A 20,165-nucleotide genomic window follows, 5' to 3' on the forward strand; every position below is an offset into this window, starting at 1 on the left:
TCTCCAGCACCCACATGGCAGCTCAAAACCATCTGTAACAGTTCTAGAAGATCCAACACCTTCACACAGACATATATGAAAGCAAAACACCAACGCACACTAAATAAATAAATAAATAAATGAATAAATAAGAAGAAACTCAATAAAATAATATAGATTCTTTTAAAAGGCACCAACAGTGAACAGCAACTGAGAAAGACAACCCATGTCGACCTCTGACCTCCACATACAAGCATACATGCATACATACGCATGTACATCTAAACACATACAACACACAGAAACAAGGAGAACCGCTTTGGAAAACATCTTCATATGAAGCAATTGTCCTTTCTGCTCCCCTCCTTACCCTATTTATAGAGAGGCTAACTCTTCACAGGGGTGAAGTGTCACAGTACCTGTTATGGTCGTGGTGTCAGCCTTCTTGCTCTCCCGGCTCCCCTTCTGGGCCCACACGTGAATGGTATATTCCATGCCTGGTTTCAGGCCTGTCAGGATGGTGCTACTCTGATCCTTTGATACTGGGATCTCCTTGGTCTCTCCATCCGCAGAAGTGTAGCGTACCATGTACCTGTCAATTTTGGCTCGCACTGGGTCCCAGGAGATGGTGGCTGTATTCTCTGTCACCCGGTTGGTTACCAAGTTCTTGGGGCTATCAATTTCTTTAAGATTTAGAAAAGGCTGACTTTAGAACCATGGAATGACCTCTCACCACCCCTACCACAAGAATTTTCTTCCATCAAGGGAGATAATAATGGTATAATTATTATGGGTACAATTTTATCACCATTAGTGGTATAAATATAGAAGTAAAGCAGATACGGTGGACTGCTCCCACCGTCCCAACAGGTCAACGGAAAGAGAAGCACAGATTCAAGGATAGCCAGGGTAACATGGTAAGGGACTATTTCAAAAACTAAATTTTAAAAAAGGAAGAGATAGAGGGAAGGAGGGAAGAAGGGAGGGAGAGAGGGAGAAAGGAAAGGAGAAGCGGGGAAGATGGGTATGAGAGTTCCTCAGTTTCCATTTTCTGGAAACAGGACACTGGACCAGAGAAACAAGGCAGAACCAGATCTTCTCTATGTTTTTCAGTCTGGATATTCTGTCCTTCCAGTTTTCACCACCATCACAATAACTAGCTAACTAAACCACTGAAACCATTGTTGGAATGTTTCCCATTGTACCTACTATGTTCCACCAAATATTCTCCAGCCCCTCGACTTGTAAAAGTAGAGAAATGAAGACTCATCCCAGTTTCTTGTTTTCAAGCCAAGACCTCTCTGTTCTGAATTTTGAGGTCACCCACCATCTCCAGGGCTTTTTTCCTCTCTCTATTTCATGATCATTAATGACTATTTTCTCCTCCACCATTTGTCTCAGAAAATCAAGCTCCAGGATCTACCCTTCTCTTCACATTTTGTGCCATTACAAACTAGAGAAGGATCTTTACATCTCAGTATCACTCACCTCACATTCAAGCCTCAACTCCATTGTGGACACCTCTAAATCTGCTAATTTTAGGTACCTAAAAATTTCTATATAGACAACTCTCTAATGGACACTTGACATACTCAGTCTTTTTGTTGTTTTTTTGTTTTTGTTTACTCAATCTTTGAGTAGCATTGTACATAATATATCCATTCCATTCTTGGAACACTCTCAGCTCTTGGCTTCCATGATTTCATACTCTTCCACCACTCTTCTTAATTCGTTGGCACCTCTGCCTTGCCTCTTCAGCCCTTTGATTGCAATCTTCATATGTTGGAGCATCTAAAGATTGGATTATATGCTCTCTCATATTATCTTTCTCTCTTCCTCTCCTACCCTCTCTCTCTTTTTCTCTCCTCTCCCTCTTTCTCTCTTCCTCTTTTTTCATCTTTCTCTTTCACTATATATCCCTCCCTCCCTCTCTTCCTCCCTCTCTTCTTTCCTCCCTCCCCATTTCCCACTAGTATGATCCTACCATAACTGTGCCTTGAAATATATACTGGTTACCCTTGTGGAATGATAAGTCAAATCTAAGCCTCTGGTTTTCATATCACCTACAATGTCTGCCTCATTCACACACCCAGTACATATTTGTGGAACTAATAAAAACAAACCATTCACTTAGCAAAAGAATCTCACATGTATCTCAGATTTTAAGTCCGATTGCCTCCCCGAAGAAACAAATATCTCTCAGCTTCCTTTCTCAAAAGTAATGCTGCAACCTTCCATGCTGCTCCAGCAGACACAGTTACACTGGATTCATTATTTTATCTTGCTCCACATCTTTTCAACCAACAAGTACTATTGCTGTATCTCCAAAATATGTTGTCTGCCATCCTTTTTTCTCTACTCCTGTTCCTAGCCTCCTTGTCCAAATTTATACTACCCAGACTTTAATAGTAACTTCTTTGCTGATCTTTCTATTTCTTCCCTTGTCATTTCTTCAACTTATTCTCACTGTGTCCTGAAAAGAAAACTTTTTTACTTAATACTATGTTGTGTCTCTATTTTATAGACATGGAAAAGTTCCTCCTGCAGGCACCTACCTCTCTCCATTCCTCAATCATCTCATCACAAATTACAGTCTTAACATATGGTCTTACTTATGTCAGGAATCACCAGCTTCCCCTCAATACTGTCCAACATAGAGCCATTAGTCACGTGTCTACTGACAATTTGAAATGTGGTTAGTCTGACTAAGCAAGGAATTTCCTTTACTTATATTTAGCTAATTAATCAGTTGGGGTTGTTTTTGGAGGAGAATTTAACAGGACAGTGTAGGAGAGCTAAAGCTGAGCGTGTGCCCATCCCTCTGAGGACCTCCTTCTCTAGACCGCCTATTATACGTCTTAGATGTTAGAGATAATTCTGAGTATTTAAGTCATGCTCTGCCCTTTCCAAGGCCCCTTCTCACTGGCTGGAATGCAGATGTATGTTTACCAAGTAAATAAACACAATTCTCAAAGAGTGAGGGATATACAACAGACAAGGCGCCTGGGTCTCTGGCACAGAGAGCTACCACATCAGCCCTCGCCACTCACTCTGCTATTTTATATAAACTCCATTCTTGCCCAAACAATGGTGTATCTGACCATGTTGTCCCATGACTACTCACCTCATCTAAGCCCACCATGCTCTGGACCTATCTTCATGTCCTCCACAGAGCTTATCATCATTTACAGATATGAATTTTCCTTTTGTCTATTGCCTGTCACTCCCACTGGATGTCAGGGGAGCAGAGAGCATACTTATTTTGTTTGTCACTCCATCCCCAGGCCTGGCACTTAAAAGATGGTGATGAAAGGTTAGCGACATACTGGACACGGGCCTTTCCTACATCCCAGGGTAATGTTTGTAAATTTACACCACCCAGTTTCCGTGAGGTCAACTCGACGTTGAACAGCTTGCCTCAAAACAGTACTTTCACCCAGTAATTTTAGGACTTTTATATTAGTTTTATATCAGTTCATATAATTTTCAGGAGCTGGGAAACATTAACAGTTGAGGGCACACGCGATGGGAGAAGTCTCAAAGCATTCGTGGGACTACTCCGCAGTGGGGTTACTACTGTAATTTGTTCTCTTTGGCAGTGAACGGAAGTTTGGGTTTTTTTTTTTAAGGTTTTTAAGAAGTTTTAAGGTTTTTTTTTAAGGTTTTTGATAAGGTGTTTAGGTCAGGAGGGCTCTGCTTTCGTGAAGAGACTAATGCCTCCATGAATGGAGGTGAATGGGCACGTCACCTCAGGTTGGCATTCCATAGGAGAAGCCAAGTAAGTCTGCTCAGGACTAAGCTGAAGTCCAAGACCCCCTTGCTTCTCTTTGTCTTACATATGTTCACATGTCCATGTGTGTTATGATACAGAACAGAAAACACCAATCACTGGGAGATTTTTGTCTTGGACTTACCAGACTCTACAACAATAAACAAAACAAACAAACAAAACCTTCTGTTCTTTACAATTTTACCTTATGTCTGACAGGCGCCTTGTATATCAGAGCAAATGGATTAAGGTGCCGTCCTAAAACACTACAGTCTCTGAGGTCACAGAGCCCAAAATACTAATGTTGTCATTCCGCAGTAATAGATGAAGCTCTGTTCATTAGCCCAGCCTGCTCATCCTTTACCTCCTACATCACATCAGTGTAAGAAAAGGACAGCAACGTTTGCTCTTCCATGACAGGCTTGCTAGCCCCAAAGAGCAACATTCGTTACCTGTGGGGGCCTTGGTTTTGGCCTTCTTGCTCTCCCGGGCCCCCTTCTGAGCCCACACTTGGACAGTGTACTCCACACCTGGCCTCAGGCCTGTGAGGACGGTGCTGCTCTTCTCCTTCCTTACTGGAATCTCCCTGGTCTCTCCATCGGCAGAGGTGTAGCGTACCATGTACCTGTCAATATCAGCCTGCACCGGGTCCCAGGAGATGGTGGCCGTATTTTCTGTCACCTGATTGGTCACCAGGTTTTTGGGACTGTCAATATCTAGAAGGGAAAGTTTTAGTCAGTATGTGCTATTGGGCCAGCAAATTGGGTGAGTCAGTAAAGACACAAGGATAGCAACCTCAGTGTGATCCCCAAAACTGATGTAAATGTAGGAGAGAACTAGCTCCAGAAAATTATCCTGTCACCTCTACACACATGTGCCGTGTCCTGTGTGCCCCCCTCACACAAAATGATACGACAATGATGGTGACAACAAGAAATCAATATGCACCACTAACAGGCCCAAGGAGCAGAAACTGCTAGACATGGCGACCGGTGTGAGTTTTCATTTCTGTGGTTTTCTAATATTCTCCCATTTTGGTGAGGGTTTGTTTATTTGCTGTTTGTTTGTTACTTGTCTCTTATTTCTGTTTCCTACATACATATCTCTTGACTCCCTGTTCAAGTAGAAATCCCAACCAACCAGAATCTGAAAATCTAAGGCTTCAACAAAACCGATTTCTTAGTCATTTAGTAAGGACTATCAAGCCAGTGCTCTATATGTAAGGCATGCTACAGGCAATATACAGAGATTCGAGTTGAAGACCTTGGTTTTGCAAACAAGTGGGTGTCCATTAGCATAACAGTAAAGAGCTCTCATAGGACTTATCATTTACAATGACAAATTTGTTTTATAATTAAAACATGACTTGGATGTAGAAAAGCAAATTTTACTTGTGAAAGTGGATGTAAAATGCAAAATCTTAAAGTAAATTTTATTTTTTTTTATTGTCTGGACTCATTCACAAAGAAACCAAGAACAATATCTCTAGCAAGAGATCTATGTACTTGGAAGAGGAATTTGTACACACACTCAATCAAACAGTTGGGAGACTGTTTGGAGAGAATATAGCTCAATAGCTCTCAACCTGTGGGCTTAATCCTTTCACAGGGGTCACCTAAGACCATCAGCAAAAAAAAAAAAAAAAAAAAAAAAAAGGATATTTACATTATGACTCATAACAGTAGCACAGTGACAGTTACGAAGTAACGAGGGAATCATGTTACTGTCGGGGGTCATCACAAGAAGAGGAACTGTAATAAAGGGTCGCAGTGTTAGGAAGGTTGAGAACCGCTGCTCTAGCACGTAGGGAAAGCAGTTAGAAGGAAATAAGGGTTGATGTATGATGCTGGTTATGGGAGAAATAACCCTGTGTCGCAGAAAGAAATTAAAATCTCACTGCCCCTGAGCTTGACATGGCAGCCGTCATGCTGCCAAGTTATGCCGCTCCTTACCTGTGTGAGCTTCGGTGTTGGCTTTCTTGCTCTCGCGGGCCCCTTTCTGGGCCCACACTTCAACCTTGTACTCCACACCTGGCCTCAGGCCTGTCAGGACAGTGCTCCTCTGTTCCTTTCCAATCAGAAATTCTTTGGACTCTCCATCAACAGAGGTGTAGCGCACCACGTACCTGTCAATGTCAGCCTTTACTGGGTCCCAGGAGACACTGAGAGTGGTCTCTGTCACCTGGTCGGTCACCAGGTTTTTGGGACTATCAATATCTGAAAGGAAAAGTACTGGTCAATAAATACTAGACTAGTCAACAAAGACTGAGGCCATTTTGCTTGGGCTGAGTTTTCCATTCTTATAGTTTTTCCGTCCCCATGCGTATATTTAGTTTTCATTGATAGAGACTACAACTGGACTCTTGGATCGTCAAAGAGGAAGTCTGGGACAATGGAATGGTTACCACATCTAGAGTTAGAGAGCCTGTGTTCTATTAACTACCCCAGCAGAACAGCTGAAGGACAGAAAATACCCCAGGTTACACTCAGTAGACCAAGAATCCTATCCCAGGCCTGCCATTTACCGGCCGTGAACTTGGACAGCTCAGCTGCTCTAAGTGTGCCTCAGTTTCCATAAATGTGGACCTTAAACTGGGTTATAAGATAGCTCAGTATTCCATGAACACTTCATGAATCAAATCCCACCTTCATCAGCTATCTATATGTCTTGGTGAAATCAAAGATTTCACTCGATTTTAGTATGTTTACTATAAAACAGTGGTACTATCAACTTAATAAATTCCTCTGAAGAGAGGAAGAAAGCCCTTATTTCATTCCTAATGGGTATATAAAGTGGCATAAACCCTATAAAAATACACTGCTATATATAATATACTGAAAAATAATGGACCTGATAAGAGAATGACCCAGCATATATGTCCTTGGAAACGAACTAGCACACAAATGCTATGACACCATTATGCAAAAAGATGGAAAAGAAGAAAATGCACATATTCACAGACGACAAATGGACAAACCAAATGTCATTTGGCCATCCAATGAAATATTCACTAATGATAAAATTAAGAATGGATTCATACCACAATTTGGAAGATCCTGAGGAATAGTGTTTTATGAAAAAGAAAATCACTAAAGGCTACATGATCTATGAATCCATGTATAACAAGTGTCCAGCCTAATTGGAAAACTTTCTTAGAATAGTGAATGGAGGTTAGTGCAGAAGCTCACAACTGGCCATAGCACAAAGAATAAATGTCTGTGGAGGGTTCAGCCACAAATGTAACATCTATATCACACCCTGGCTTAAGGACCATTCTGGAAGAAGAGACAGAAAGACGGTAAGAGCCAGAAGTTGGAGAGGACCCTCACAAAAACAGTGTCTTATGGATGTGACAAGACTGCGATAATCAAGAACTCATGGCAGCCACGAGTGCCTCATGACATATGTACAACATGAAACCAGGCAACATTCCTCCGTGAATGGGAGCGAGACTCATGGAACCCCAGCTAAGGAGCTGCTGACAGTTGATGGATTCTGGGAAAAGGTGTGGCCTCCAATCAGTCAACCATGGATGGCCCCACACCCATGAGTATATGGGAAGTATAAATTGGACTTGGTGGGTTATAAAGGAAGAAGAGAAGACAACAACTCACTCTTGAGTTGGAAAGCAATAGGGATGAGTTAGAGGGGAGAATGGGGAATGATGAAAATATAATATGTGCATTATAAATTCCCATGAATTAACAAAAATATACTTTTACTTTAAAAGATATGTCCAGAGCAGGAATATCTCTAGAGACAGATGGCGCTTGTGATATAAGGTTACAGGAAGGAGGAGGGAATTTGCTGGTGATGGACATGAGATTCCTCTTGCTCATGATGTCTCTGAAACAGCAGCAGTAGTTGTATAGTTCTGTGAAGGTGTCAAGAATACACTAAATCCCCTGAACTGGACTATTCAAGAGGGTGAATTTTAGTGTAAAAATGCATCTTGGGAAGGCTGTTCTTGATGAAGAGGAAACACAGGTGAAAAAGCCTTAGAATTATCAACTGTTTTTAGATCTAATTAGTCACAGGAGCTTCAGAATAGAAAACACGGTACTCAAGAGGTTTGTTTTCTAAGGAAGCAATGTCCTCCATTGTCCCAAAGAGAACACAGAAAAAGACATTTACTTCAATAAAGAATATGGCTCACAGATCCTAGCATACATTCCTTCTTTTCAAGAGGATTCTTTGGAGACTGGTCACAAAGGAAATACACATTTTAATAAAAAGTGAGTGGGTGTGCCAATCACTGTTAACCTTCAGGAGACAAAAGAAGAAGAAAATATTATGATATTGTGGATGTTATGACAAAGCCTGCCACTCTGGTCTTCCGCAATCACTGCTTTCTTCCAAGGTCAGAGAAGGAACAGCAAGCGTCCTCTTATGGATTACCACAAATTATGTCACATCTTCGAACTACAATGCTCATACCTGTGGGAGCCTTGGTGTTGGCCTTCCTGCTGTCCTGCGCCCCCTTCTGGGCCCACACATCAACCTTGTACTCCACCCCTGGCCTCAGGCCCTTCAGGACAGTGCTGCTCTTCTCCTTTGACACAGGAACCTCCCTGGTCTCTCCATCTGCAGAGGTGTAGCGCACCATATACCTATCGATGTCAGCCTCTACGGGGTCCCAGGAGACACTGAGAGTAGTCTCTGTCACATGGTCGGTCACCAGGTTCTTGGGGCCATCAATATCTGAAAGAGAGAGAGTTGATCAATAAATACTAGTAACAGGCAAGAAAGAATGAGACCGTTTGGCCTGGGCAGGGAGAGTTTCCAGTTCATAAGGTTTCTCCATGTCATACATGCATTTTCAGTGCTTCATGGACAAGGATGTTGTTTCCACAGCTGACTCAGAGCCTCAGGGAGGCAGCACGGGACAGCAGAATGAGCGCTACAGCCAAAGGGACTGTGTTCTACCTTAAGAGTCAGAACTGAGGAGCAGGAAGCACCTTGGGTTCCAGTCAGCAGACCAGAACCTCATCAGCTTGGGTAACTGGCACCTGACTGCTTTCCTCATTTGTAGGTGGAGGCCTAGGTAAGTAAATTCTAAGATACCTCAGGATTGCATGAGAATTTCTGAAGCCACACTCAGCTACGTGTCTTATAGAAACCACCCGCTTCACAGAACGAAGGGATTCTCAGCCGTGAAGCAGAGATGTTGACTCCTTCTCAACCAATTCAACAAAGACCTCTGAAGACCAAATACATGTGCAAATAACCCCCTTCTTTTGCTAGTGGGCATGCAGCATCCTATCTCAACTTTTCCCTAATAAATTAAAATTAGAATTACCAAATGATCCTGTAATTCCACTCTTAGTTGTATAACTAAGTAAAGTTGATGACATATGTATGCAAAAACCTTACATATAGAAGGTTGGAAAGATAGTGAAGTGCTGACCTAGCATGTACCAGGTCCTATGTTTGATCCCCAGTATCATGCATACAAAAGAAATATTTATATACCCATGTCCTAATAACATTATTCATAATAGAGGTATTTTTTATGTAAAATCAGTATTTATTTCATAAACTTAACCACAATATAACAACAATACATTTCACAATTTGGAAAAATTAAAGTGTACCAAAATAGAAAACAATGTGTGGAAGAAACCATGGTATTTTTTTTCCTGTCACTTCAATGGTTGTTGCTATGGCTAAAGGACTAATGTCAGGGCATAATAGAGTTTTAAAAGTTAAAATAATCCAATTGTCAAACAACTAGTAAACTGAAAAGCAAATGTGCTCACATGTTACTATCAAATACTAATTTGCATATTGATACATCTTCCAACACAAATAAACTTAAATGAATGGCATCTCACTAGAGGCCATATAGATTATAAATCCACATATAAGCAATGTCTAGAGCAGAGAACTATAATTGTTAGTAAAGTTGGAGGCAGCAGGGTTAGAGAGCAGATGGCAATGGATGTGAACTTGAGCTCAGTTCTTTTGGGTGATGAGAAGAGACTACAGTAATATACTATAGTAACAGTTACAGAACTCTGTGAGTATACTAAATTAGTTGAATTGTACATTTTAAAGGGTGAATGTCAATATGTATATATCTGATAATGTGACTGTTCTTTCTAAATCTGTAAGCAGAGATGAAAAGGCCTTACAATTACCAAATGTTATATGAGATAACAATGATAAAAATCCTCAGAATGGAGCATCGTACTCAGAAAAGGATTTACCACTAACAAAGTAACATCCTCTCTTTGCTCCAAGTGGAAGCCATTTTCCTAAAGTACTTCCCTCACAGACCACATACATCTCCTCTCTATCTATTCACTAAAAGAAATATTTTGAGATGGAGCACAAAGAGAATACACAGTTGAACGAACACTGGGCAGAAGTCACCCGTCACCATCCGTCCTTTTACTTGATTCCCCAGGACCTTGTTCATGCTATGCCAGCACTAGTTACTGAGTTATATCCACAGCCTGCCACTAACCTAGATGAGGCTTGAGTGTAGGGTCCTCCTTAAGAGACAACGTATCAAAGGCAGAGAGGTAGCACAAGCTGTACAATATTCTGCTATCCTGTTCCTCCAAATCATTGACTTAGGCCAATAGCAGTGAAAGAAACCCCAGGATGACCAAACTCCCATAGGCATACGATGATAATCGTTATAATCTCAAGGAATAGCGCCCATTACCTGTTGGGGCCTTGGTGCTGGTCTTCCTGCTCTCCCGTGTCCCCTTCTGCGCCCACACGTCGACCTGATAGTCCACACCTGGTCTCATTCCCGTCAGGACGGTGCTCCTTTCCTCCTTCCCAACAAGAAGTTCCCTGGTCTCTCCATCGGCAGAGGTGTAGCGCACCACATACCTATCAATGTCAGCCTGTACTGGGTCCCAGGACACGGTGGCAGTGTTCTCTGTCACCTGCTCAGTCACCAAGTTTTTGGGGCTGTCAATATCTAAAAGGAAAAATTTGATCAAACCAGCAAACTGAGTGCGATGTTTCAAGTGTCTAATCCTAGCACTCAGAGTCTGAGGCGGGAAATCATGAGATCATGATTGAGATCAACATGGGCTGCCCAAACAAAACATTGTCTAAACCAGGGATTCTCAACAATGTGGGCCATGACCCCCCTCCCCCGTGGTTGAATGACCTTTCACAGGAGCTGCCTAAGACCATCAGAAAACACAAGTATTTACATTATGATTCATAACAGTTGCAAAATTAACGTTATAAAGTAGCACCTAAAATCATTTTATGGTTGGGGAGGTCATGACAACATGAGAAATTGTATTCAAGGGTCACAGCATTAGGAAGGTTGAGAACCACTGGTCTAAACTCACACATACACACACACACACACACACACACACACACACACACACATACACACACACACACACATGCTTACATGCACACGCACACACCAGCCACCTTAAGCTGGGCTGAACATTCCTGTTCTTATAGTTTCCCCAAGTTCTATACTGGTGTTCAGTTGACTCATGGACAGAGCTCTTATCTCCACAAACAGCCTCTTGGATGCTCAGGCCACAGCCAAGGACAGTGAAAACAGTAACATATACAGAAGTTAGAGAGACTGGGTACCAGTCCCAGCCCAGTGGCTCTGGGGGTTTTAGCTGCTAACTAAACCCCAGTCTGCCCACCTGTAACGTGGCCATACTCCATGGGTATTTTATGAATCAAACCCTATGAATCATCCTCTGTGAACTATAGAAATCGTGTTCTCCACTAGACTGAAGATTCTCAACTCTGAATGGAAACGTGGACCGCCTGCTCTACCAACACAACAAATCCTTTTTGGGACCAAGTAAATGAAGAAAATGACTCTTATTTTTGCCTGTGGTTATGCACAAAGGCACAAACACTTTAGAGGTTAGTTTGGCAGCAACTTAATTAAATGTGCAGAATTAACACGTCAATTCTAATATATCTATCCATGGGAAATGAATGCCTCGGTATCATTAGTCTCTGTAGTTAAAACGTGGAAATAAACCAAACAGCCATTAATAAAAACTGGTAAACAAATGTGCATATCCATACAAGAAAGTATTAATTTTAATAAAAATAAATGTCAATGTTAGGTTACCATTCAGATGAACCTGAAAACTATGTTTTGTGAAAGAAGTAAATCTCAAAACGCCACATACTGTGTTAATCCATGTACTAGAACTGTACAGAAAAAAGAAATCTAGAACAGACAGCTGTTGCTACTGATGGGGAGGGAACGGGACAGGCAACACCTGGTCATGCAGATCATGTTCCTTATCGTGATGAAAATGTTATAAATAGGCAGTGCTAATGGTTGGGCAATTTTGTGAATGTGTAATCCTAAGTGCTGAGCTGTGTACTTTAAAGACTGACTTTTCTATGTAAACACGTTTTAATCAGGCTATTCTTTGCAAATGAAACAGAAATGGAAAAGCCTTACCAGTAGCTACTGTTGTTATGCATGACCACTACTCTAGGACCGTCAAAATGGAATACACAGTATTCAAAGAATTTACTCACTAACAGAACAATAAATCCTCCCGTGCCAAGGAAATCCCAGCAAAAGCCATTTCCCCCTTTCACTTAGCGCCTAGATCCTAGAATAATTGAATGATTGACAGTTGGGGAAATATACCATTAGAAGAAGAGTGTGTAGATGTGAGCAATCATTAGTCTTCGTAAGAACAAAGTATGAGGTCCATATTTCTAGATTAGCCGTAAAGGGTATGTGGGGCTGGCATGGGTGTGATGACAAAGCCTGCCACTCTCGTCTTCCACAATCACTGCTTTCTTCCAAGGTCAGAGAAGGAACAGCAAGTGTCCCCTTATGGTTTGTGAAATATGTCACATCTTCAAACTACAATGCTCATACCTGTGGGAGCCTTGGTGTTGGCCTTCCTGCTGTCCTGTGCCCCCTTCTGGGCCCACACATCAACCTTGTACTCCACCCCTGGCCTCAGGCCCTTCAGGACAGTGCTGCTCTTCTCCTTTGACACAGGAACCTCCCTGGTCTCTCCATCTGCAGAGGTGTAGCGCACCATATACCTATCGATGTCAGCCTCCACGGGGTCCCAGGAGACACTGAGAGTAGTCTCTGTCACATGGTCGGTCACCAGGTTCTTGGGGCCATCAATATCTGAAAGAGAGAGAGTTGATCAATAAATACTAGTAACAGGCAAGAAAGAATGAGACCGTTTGGCCTGGGCAGGGAGAGTTTCCAGTTCATAAGGTTTCTCCATGTCATACATGCATTTTCAGTGCTTCATGGACAAGGATGTTGTCTCCACAGCTGACTCAGAGCCTCAGGGAGGCAGCACAGGACAGTAGAATGGACTAAGAGGCAGAGCTGAGGGGCAGGAAGCACCTTGGGTTCCAGTCAACAGACCAAGAGGCTCATCCCAGCTCAGCCATCAGCCAGCTTGTTGGTAGCCAGCCTCAGGCAACTCAGCTGCCTGTCTCTGAGCCCTGCTCGTTCACCTCTAAAATTTATATAGAGGCTGTTCTATAGACTTCAGGTTCTTTCAGGCACTAATATTCAACATGTGCATCTACTTGCATCCGTTATTAACTGTTTTAGTACTTGGGCAAGTTGCTTCATTGTATTCTGCATTCATAAGGTAGATTTTTTTTTTAATGTGTGTGTGAGTGCACACACACTTGTGGTTAGCTCTTTCAACTAAGAATAAAAACGATGTTTACAGCTCCGGTAACGGATAACATTCATTCTGAGATTAAAAATGTAGTAAATGGCATTCCAGCCCTTGTGTTTCAATTTCTTCCACAGAGGAAACAAAAACAGGAGATGGGAGACATTAATTTATATCTTGAGAAGTGTTACATCCTATGAGTTAATAACATGCTATGACTATTCTTAGCAGTGAGTAGATGCCCAAGACCTTCAACTAACATTACCAATAATAAAATCATATTGTTGCCACTTTTTAAATCCAAATGATTATCTTCCTCCATACTATATAACAGAGGGTAATCAAAACATATTTTATCTAGCATTTCCTTTTTCTAAATAGTTCATTGCAAAAGCCGTTTTCCTAAGGTCATTTGTTCAAAGGTTCTACTTTGTATGTTACTTCAGGGTATGACCCCAGGAAGACTGGAATCTAAATTTCTACCTGGAGGCCCACAAGTAAGGCAGGATCAACAGTTTTAGGACTCTTGGCTGGCCACCCATGTCAGGGCTATTAAGGAAGTTGAAGAGGCCAGTGTGTTAGAACTTAGAGAATGGAATTATATGAAAATACTTTGTGTGCCTTGAGTGAGGTCTGAACTTCCATCTGTTTCACCAAGATGCCTGGTAGAGCTTATTGTGTCTGCTATGGAGCAAGAGATCTCAGCAGGGGTGGTGAGCGGTGCTTAAGACATTCTGATCGCTATAACTCAGTGAAGGGGAGGGAGACACACATCCTCCAACACAAAAGAAAGACCTCTGCAACAAAGTATTGTCAACCATGCTGAGGTTGAGAAGCCCTTTCTGAAGCACGGGGAACACATGAGCTGGTGTATGACCTGTGGCTAAAAATACCTCATCAGTGAGAAAATGGCTGGCTTGCTCTCACAGAACCAGGGGGATGGCAGCATTTCACGCAGACTGTTAATTTAGATGGACACAAACTGCATGTGTGGTTCCCACAAACTAGATGTCAGTTGAGCAGAGTGGGGTATGCCTGGGGTTGTGTCAAGAGCTGTTCTGGAGGACTACCTAGAGGTGTGAGATGACACCATCAGCGCAGTTTTGGGGATCCTCAGCTAACCGTCGTTGGTCAACCAACCATTAGAGGAAATGTGCTGGGGATAAGGAGGAAGGAATGGTAACCGATCAGGATGGAAAATTTTTACTTAGCCCGAGGAAAGAACAAGACCTGAAATTCAAGGAATGAAACAGAAGAAAAGCTGACCAATGCCCCTTCCCACGACAAGCAGTAGCATGCAAATGGCTAGGTGCATATGAACGATGGACTCTTACATGCAAATGGACATTTTCATTACTAAAAAAACAAAGAAAAAAATCAAAACACTGGGCGAACTAGACACTGGCTTGTTTTTAGATAACAAAACACTGCAATTATTTCTGCCTAAAACATTCCCTCCAAAGGGCAGAAACAAGAACAAACTTCATTGGAGGGGTTTAAACAAGTGAGGAATTTTTTAAAAGGAAAGGTTGTTTGTGGATCACAGCCTACAAGTCCGGCTCTCTCAGCATGACAGTTTCTTATCCTTTCTTCCTATTTGCTTCTTGCCGAAGTGAAATGTTTAGGTAATAAGGTACACAGGCAGAAGATGAAGCAGGGGTGGTTGTGAGCAGTGAGCATCAGTCTTTACAGATCACAGTTTGGAGACTATGGTACGAGACATGTGTCCTAAGAGAAGGAGGTACACAGTTTGCTATGGAGCATTGCCAAGGTCAGAGAAGGAAAAAGCAGCCTTGATGTCGCATGAACTTAGAAATGACATAGATAGAGGCAATGCATGCTCCGTCACCTGTGGGGGCCTTGGTGTTGGCCTTCCTGCTCTCCTGGGTCCCCTTCTGGGCCCATACATGAACCTTGTACTCCATGCCTGGTCTCAGGCCTGTCAGGACGGTGCTGCTTCTCTCCTTAGACACTGGCACCTCCCTGGTTTCTCCATCAGCGGAAGTGTAGCTCACCATATACCTGTCAATGCTGGCCTGAACAGGGTCCCAGGAGACACTGAGAGTGGTCTCTGTTACCTGGTCAGTCACCAAGTTTTTGGGGCTGTCAATGTCTGAAAGGAAAACGATTGAGAAGTCAAATCTGTAGCGGTGGAAGTCACACCCCCATTATCCTGCTCTTTATCTTCTAGAACATTCAGCACAAGGCAGTGGGTTCCCACATCAAATCTCTTCTTGGAGTCAAGGGAGAAAGCGTTTTCCGAGTCTCAGTCTCAAAATCAGGCTAGCTATACACTTAGCATCTTTTCTTGGCTTTCGGCTCCCCAAAATACAGAAGGAACAATATCTTCATAGCAACATATGGCACATGGAGACAGCCAATTAAACACCTGCCACAATGACAGGGTACCTAATTTATCTTTTTATCAAGGGCTGCTTCACCGGTGAGCGCTCTGAAAGTCTCGTCACAAATATTTCCATAAGCAGACCCTCTCCGAACATCTACCGATTCTACCTAAAAGCATTACGACCATGCAATCCTGAGGCTCGCTGGTTAGCTTAGGCTGGCTGGCCAATGAGCCCCGGGCATCCACCTGTCTCTTCTCCAGTTCTAGGACCACAAGTCCATGCTGCCATGTCCAGCTTTACACATGGATGCTAAGGATCGAACTTAGATTGTGCCACAAGCACTGACCTAGCTCTCCAGCCCTGGTGTACCGCATCTTAACATCCCAGTTGTAGTCTCTGGTCTTGGAACCAAACCTGTGGTACCACACGCACTCAGATCCATCGATTTCCATTTTGTTCCGACAGTCTGTCTCTGCCTGCTTACCTGTGGGAGCCTTGGTGTCGGCCTTCTTGCTCTCTCGATCGCCTTTCTCAGCCCATACGAAAACGTTGTACTCCACACCTGGACTCAGGCCGGTGAGGACGGTGCTGCTCTGATCCTTCCTCACCGGAACCTGCTTCATCTCACCATCCACGGAAGTGTAGCTTACCACGTACCTGTCGATGTCAGCCTCCACCGGGTCCCACGAGACAGAGAGAGAGTTCTCTGTCACCCGGTCAGTCACCAGGTTTTCTGGGCTGTCAATTTCTTTAAGGAAGACACAAAAGAAAAATGTGAGCTTTATTACTCTGTACTTCCCTAAAAGGCCAAAGGCATAGCCGAAATAATGATGTCAAATTAATTCCACAGTCATCTATGTGCCAGGGGTTGAGAGAACTTAAGGCTTTGAGTAGACAAGCAGTCAGGTATTCTACGAACAATCTACTAGGGTAAGTGGAAGGCAGAGTCTTTAGAGCATGCCAATATATAGATTAATTCCATACACTCTTCTTTTTTTTAAAGAAATGGCTTTCATATACAAAGTTTTCCTTTACCATAGATTACATAGCACTCTCTTGCAGTTCCCTACCACTTGTACACAAAAACAAATATATTGCAATAATCTCTCCCTGCTCTGGTATGTTCTTTGGGAAGAAAGATGTTCTAGAAGTAGGAGCTGACAGTGCTTTCTACATAAAGCATCATCTGTGTCCAGGGAATGGGGTGTGGGCTAATGAATAGGACCCTCGTGGAATCTGCCTGAGTGTCAGCGTGATGAAACTGGCCTGAACCCTGGGTTCTGGTTTTCTTGGTTCCTCACTTAAGACAAACTGTATGATTTAAGTTTCTCTCTCTGGACCTCTATAGAGAAGGAAAGCGCAGTCCTTCCCCTTAGATGAACTACTTACCGCATGATGAGTGCTTGTAAAGCTTGCATTTAATACTGCATTTAAGGTATGGCATTTTAAGGTAATGCGTAAATAATGGCATTTAAGGTATGGGATATCACTTCCTCCTCTAAATGTAAGGCCTTCAAACAGTATGGGACATACAAAAGGCATGGCTAAGCAGTAATGAATGCCCTTATTACCCTGCTCTAGGAGCCAGTTCTTTAAGAGTGTTCCCAGAAAGGAAAAGCGTTTCAACCTGCATGTCACAGAAAGCCAGGCCCGCCGGTCACCTCAGTAAAACATGGAGTCCTGTGAGACAACTGGCCTTAAGAAGCACGGAGATGGGACTATACCGACTGACGTCTGTCATAGAAGGATAAAGGGTTTAACATTTGGGACACTGAGATGGCTTTAATGTCCCAACTTCATGGTTTTGGTCAGGGTTTTATCACAACAACAGAAAGCAAACTAGGACAGTTGATGTGTGTCAGTCTGTGCTGGGTAGTTTTCTTTCAACTTGACACAAGCTAAAGTCGTCTGAGAGGTGGGAACCTCAATTAAGTAAATCCCTACATGATACCCAGTTGTAGGCAAGCCTGTAGGGCATTTTCCTAGTTACTGGTGTGGGAGTGCCCAGTACCTTGTGGGTGGAGCCACCTTGGGCTGTGGTCCTGGATGCTCTAAGAAAACAGGTTGAGCAAGCCATGAGGAGCAAGCCAGTAAGCAGCATCCCTCAATGGCCTCTGCACTGGCTCCTGCCTCCAGATTCCTGTCCTGCTTGAGTTCTTGTCCTGACTTCCTTTGATGATGTGGAAGCATAAGCTAAATAAACTTTTTTCCTGCCCAGCTTACTTTTGGTTATTGTGTTTTATCACAGCAATAGCAACCCCAAGACACTCATGTAACCCTCCCCATACCCCTATAACACAGACACCTCTGAGCCATTCTATAAAGCAGAAATTGATTCACGGCCACTCAGCTAATAAGTGGCAGCTCTGGGGTTAAAATCTGAACGGCCCAAGAACTGAAACCACATCCCTAGTTATTGTGCATACTTCTCTGAGGTTCTCTGTATTCAGTGACTGTCCAAATACAATCCTTTTCCTCTGGCTTCCTATTAAGCCTTTGGGAAGAGCAGGTGGGTACCAATTAGGCTGTTGTGAATTCAGGGCATCACCAAAGGAGTGTTTAAATACAAAGAGCGGCCTGAGCGGAGCAGAAGAAGTGAATGCAGTTTGGAGGGTTTTGTTTCAGAAAGTTTTCTGGAAGAATCGGTACATTTGGCAAATGTTGATGCAAACCATTCCCATGGTCTGAAAGAGAGCTCCCAACTACACGCAGAGTGCTCTGACCACCACTGCAAACCCAGATAAGCATTCAAACTTATAGTTGGTCCAATGTTTTAAGTTTTTATTAAAAAAATTAAAATCACAAGGTTTTACTCTACTCCAAAAGAGATATATGGAATTTCATCCCAAATAAGTATGACTGTTTTTTATTAAATAGTCTTATCTCTCAGTCTGAGGTTAAAATGGAAAAAAAAAAAATCACAAAATTGACACTTGAAATTTGCTTTGGGACAAAATCTCAGCAATAAGCAGGTAGACAGAAAGTCCCACCCCTAACCAGGAAGCTAACTGCAAATTGATACCCGCTGGGAAGCGGGAACATTTTCCCAATGGAGTGTTACTGGGTGAGTCACTCATACTCCAAGCAGGCCTATGCCCAGGAATAGGTAACCAATACAAAACAAACTCCATGTGTTTTTTTTTTCCTGTGAGATTTTTGTTACGTTTTTCAGTTTGCTTTGATTTTTGATGTTACATACTTTTGTTTTGTTTTATTATTTTTCATGGGGGCTCTTTTGAAGGAATGAGAAAGAACATGAAGTTGGCTGAGATGAGGTGGTAGGGAGCTAAAAAGAATTGGGAGAGGAAAAAATATAATAAGAATATATTATTTAACAAATTTTAAAACGAATAAAGATCTTTTAAAACTGCTTTTGTAAATATTCTCCAACCCCACCAATGAAAGAGCTGATGCCACCTTCAAAAGCAACTTCCTTCTTACCCTGAGGATGCCTACCCAACTTCTATTGTCCTGTTACCTGTGAGGGCCTTGGTGTCTGCTTTCTTGCTGCCCTGGTTGCCCCTCTCAGCCCACACGAAGACTTTGTAGGCCTCTCCTGGCTTCAGGCCTGTGAGGACGGTGCTGCTCTGGTCCTTGGGTACTGCCTTCTCCTTGGTCTCCCCATCGGGGGAGATATAACGCACCACATACTTGTCTATGTCAGCCCTCACTGGATCCCAGGAAACAGATGCTGTGTCTTCTGTCACCTGATTAGTGACCACATTGGTTGGCCCATCAATTTCTTCATAACAATACAAACGAGAGAAAAATTAGAGAAAGCCTTCACCTGGCAAAAGCCGCAGTCACTTCAAGGTCTAGGTCAGCGGTCTCTCCACAGGGCAAGAAGGACTCTCCTTCAACCAGGACAGGTGATCATCCAGCCTCTGCTTTAAACTTAAACTAAAAATAGGTCCCTGGTAGATTGGTAAACAATTATGTTCTAGTCTCAGATCACTGAATACATTAGAGTGAATTCCATTAGGTGCAGCTGATGAACACACTAAGATGTAATCAAAGCTATCACTGACATAGAAGTCTCTATGAAGTATAACTCCTTTAACGTGTCTACCATTAGGTACAGATGGAATGCCTCTAAATCCCTTTTCAGGAGACTTAGTATTCAAGAACAGTTGTCCTTCCCCCTCTCAATTCTCTTGAAATCAAAACAACTGACCTCCTCTGTCTACTCTTTCTAATTTAAAGTTTCTAGACATGGCATTTATCCTATATCTATACAACGTTGCTTTCTTTTTCCTTTCCCAAATAAAAGTGCCAAAAATTTAACTCATTTACCTCAAAACAATATATATGACAGAAAACGTGGTGGCACTCAGCAGTTATCAATAAAATAACACAGCAGGAATCTTTGTTCAGGTCACTTATGCTCAGAACAATTTGCCAGCTGTATCCTGGACACACACACATGCTTCTCAA

The 20,165-nt window shown here is 42.6% G+C and overlaps 1 protein-coding gene across 1 annotated transcript in view; it reads right to left on the bottom strand.

Annotated features, from left to right (window-relative positions):
• The window catches only part of Tnn (tenascin N), a 59,458-nt gene that overhangs the window by 23,145 nt on the left and 16,148 nt on the right, over nucleotides 1–20,165 (bottom strand). Inside the window, exons 6-14 of the mRNA XM_060364538.1 lie at nucleotides 19,210–19,473; nucleotides 16,216–16,479; nucleotides 15,233–15,496; nucleotides 12,609–12,872; nucleotides 10,422–10,685; nucleotides 8,186–8,449; nucleotides 5,701–5,964; nucleotides 4,201–4,464; nucleotides 399–662 (exon numbers count right to left, since the gene is read on the bottom strand). Coding sequence (XP_060220521.1) covers nucleotides 399–662; nucleotides 4,201–4,464; nucleotides 5,701–5,964; nucleotides 8,186–8,449; nucleotides 10,422–10,685; nucleotides 12,609–12,872; nucleotides 15,233–15,496; nucleotides 16,216–16,479; nucleotides 19,210–19,473 — 2,376 coding nt within the window. The remainder of the gene's footprint in view (nucleotides 1–398; nucleotides 663–4,200; nucleotides 4,465–5,700; nucleotides 5,965–8,185; nucleotides 8,450–10,421; nucleotides 10,686–12,608; nucleotides 12,873–15,232; nucleotides 15,497–16,215; nucleotides 16,480–19,209; nucleotides 19,474–20,165) is intronic.

The sequence above is a fragment of the Meriones unguiculatus genome, chromosome 11, assembly GCF_030254825.1.
Source record: "Meriones unguiculatus strain TT.TT164.6M chromosome 11, Bangor_MerUng_6.1, whole genome shotgun sequence".
NCBI classification, from domain to species: Eukaryota; Metazoa; Chordata; class Mammalia; order Rodentia; family Muridae; genus Meriones; species Meriones unguiculatus.